General features: G+C 63.6%; 1 protein-coding gene across 1 annotated transcript; it reads left to right on the top strand.

Moving 5' to 3' along the window:
- Window positions 1-206: 206 nt before the first annotated feature.
- LOC124580597 (histone H1-like) lies at window positions 207-809 on the top strand (the record flags this gene model as incomplete). The annotated part of the gene is made up of 1 exon (XM_047131269.1): window positions 207-809. A coding segment is annotated over one exon (603 nt), but the record flags the coding sequence as incomplete, so codon positions are not given.
- Window positions 810-1,674: the final 865 nt, after the last annotated feature.

The raw sequence follows: 1,674 nt of genomic DNA, 5'->3' as shown, positions 1-1,674 counted from the left end.
GGCGCGCAGAGTGGCGGCCGCTCTCTCGGCCGTCCGCGCCCGCCCGCGACACTGGCTGGGCCTTGTGATTCTCTGCTCTTGTGCTTGCGTGCCTGCCGTCCCGCTCGCTCTCGCTGTGTGTTACGCGCGTCGTCGAAATGGCAGATCAGGCGGCTACGAACGAGACTGCTGCGGCACCCGCCGCCACCGGCACTACGAAGAAGGCCAAGTCTGCGTCGTCTGCGAAGAAGCCGCGCGCCAAGCCTGCGCACCCGCGCACCTCTGAGATGGTGACGGCCGCCATCAAGAGTCTGAAGGAGCGCGGCGGGTCGTCGCTGCAGGCGATCAAGAAGTACATAGCCGCGCACTACAAGCTGGACGCGGAGAAGCTGGCGCCGTTTATCAAGAAGTACCTCAAGTCGGCCGTCGTGGCGGGCGAGCTGGTGCAGACGAAGGGGAAGGGCGCGTCCGGCTCGTTCAAGCTTGCCGGCGCCGGCGGCGGGGGGGCGGCCGAGGGCGGCAAGGCTCGTGCTGGCGGTGCCAAGAAGAAGCGCGCCGCTCCGGCCAGCAAGGAGAAGAAGGGCGCCCGTGCGGCCGGCGCAAAGAAGGCTGGTGGCGTGAAGGCGGCGACCGGTCGGAAGGCGGGCGCCGCCAAGAAGGCGTCTGCGGCGTCGGCCGCTCCCGCGGGTGCGAAGAAGGCGGCTGCGGCCAAGCCGGCCAAGGCCAAGTCGCCGTCGAAGGCGAAGAAGGCCGCCAAGGTTCCGACGAAGAAGCCGAAGGCGCCGCGCCCGAAGAAGGCGACGACGCCGTCTAAGGCGAAGGCTTCGCCCAAGAAGAAGAAGTAGAGTAGAGGAGAAAGAGATGGGAAAGGAAGGGTTTGGCGCTTGACTCCGTCGTCCCCACCCCCCGTCGTCGTCTAGTGGCGCGCAAGAGACGCGCGGCCCAAAACGGCCCTTCTCAGGGCCATCAAAGCACGTCGGGGAAGGTTTTGATTGTCGTGTTGCGTTTGGTGTGGGTGTCTGTCTGGCGTTTCTGTATGCCCGTGGGGATGCTGTTTGCGTGCCGTGGTGGTTGGATTGCGGGGGTCGGTGGCGGGTGTGGGCGGCGGTAGCGGTAAGCGGTGTTGTTGTTGTTGTTGTTGTCGTGGTTGATTGTCGCCGTGTTTGTTTTGTGGCGGCGGCCGACGGTTGGTTTTCTGTCACGTTGTTTTGTTTGAATACGTTGGTTGGCTTGCCTGCGTTCGTTCTTCTCGGATGTCTGTCTTGTCGAGTCGTGTCTGGTCTTTGTTTTGTTCCTTTGTGTGTGTGTGTGTTATGTTTTGCAACGGGGGGGCACGTTGAGATGCGGAAGGAGTCGGCGGGGATTTCGGTGGCGTGTAGAGCGAGCGAGCGCGCCTGCCTGGCCGTTGGCCGTCGGAGTGGAGTGCGGGTTTTTTTTGTTTTCGAAACGAAAGCGGCGGCCGGCCAGCCACCCGTGCGGTGTGACGTCGGCCGTTGGGTATTGTGCGCTTTGAGCGCCGGGGAGGGATGATGTGTGATTGTTGCGCGCTGCTAGCAGGCAGGCAGAGTGAGCGGGTGTGGCGGACGGACGGGAAGTGGTGGTTTTTGTTTTTGGGTTGCGGGGCGAGAGGCAGGCGACCGACAAAGTTTGCTCGCGACGGAGAGATGTTAGTGGCCCTGAAAAGGGCCGTTTTTG

The sequence above is a fragment of the Schistocerca americana genome, unplaced genomic scaffold, assembly GCF_021461395.2.
Source record: "Schistocerca americana isolate TAMUIC-IGC-003095 unplaced genomic scaffold, iqSchAmer2.1 HiC_scaffold_335, whole genome shotgun sequence".
Lineage (NCBI taxonomy): Eukaryota > Metazoa > Arthropoda > Insecta > Orthoptera > Acrididae > Schistocerca > Schistocerca americana.
This window is presented reverse-complemented; position numbering and strand designations above follow the sequence as displayed.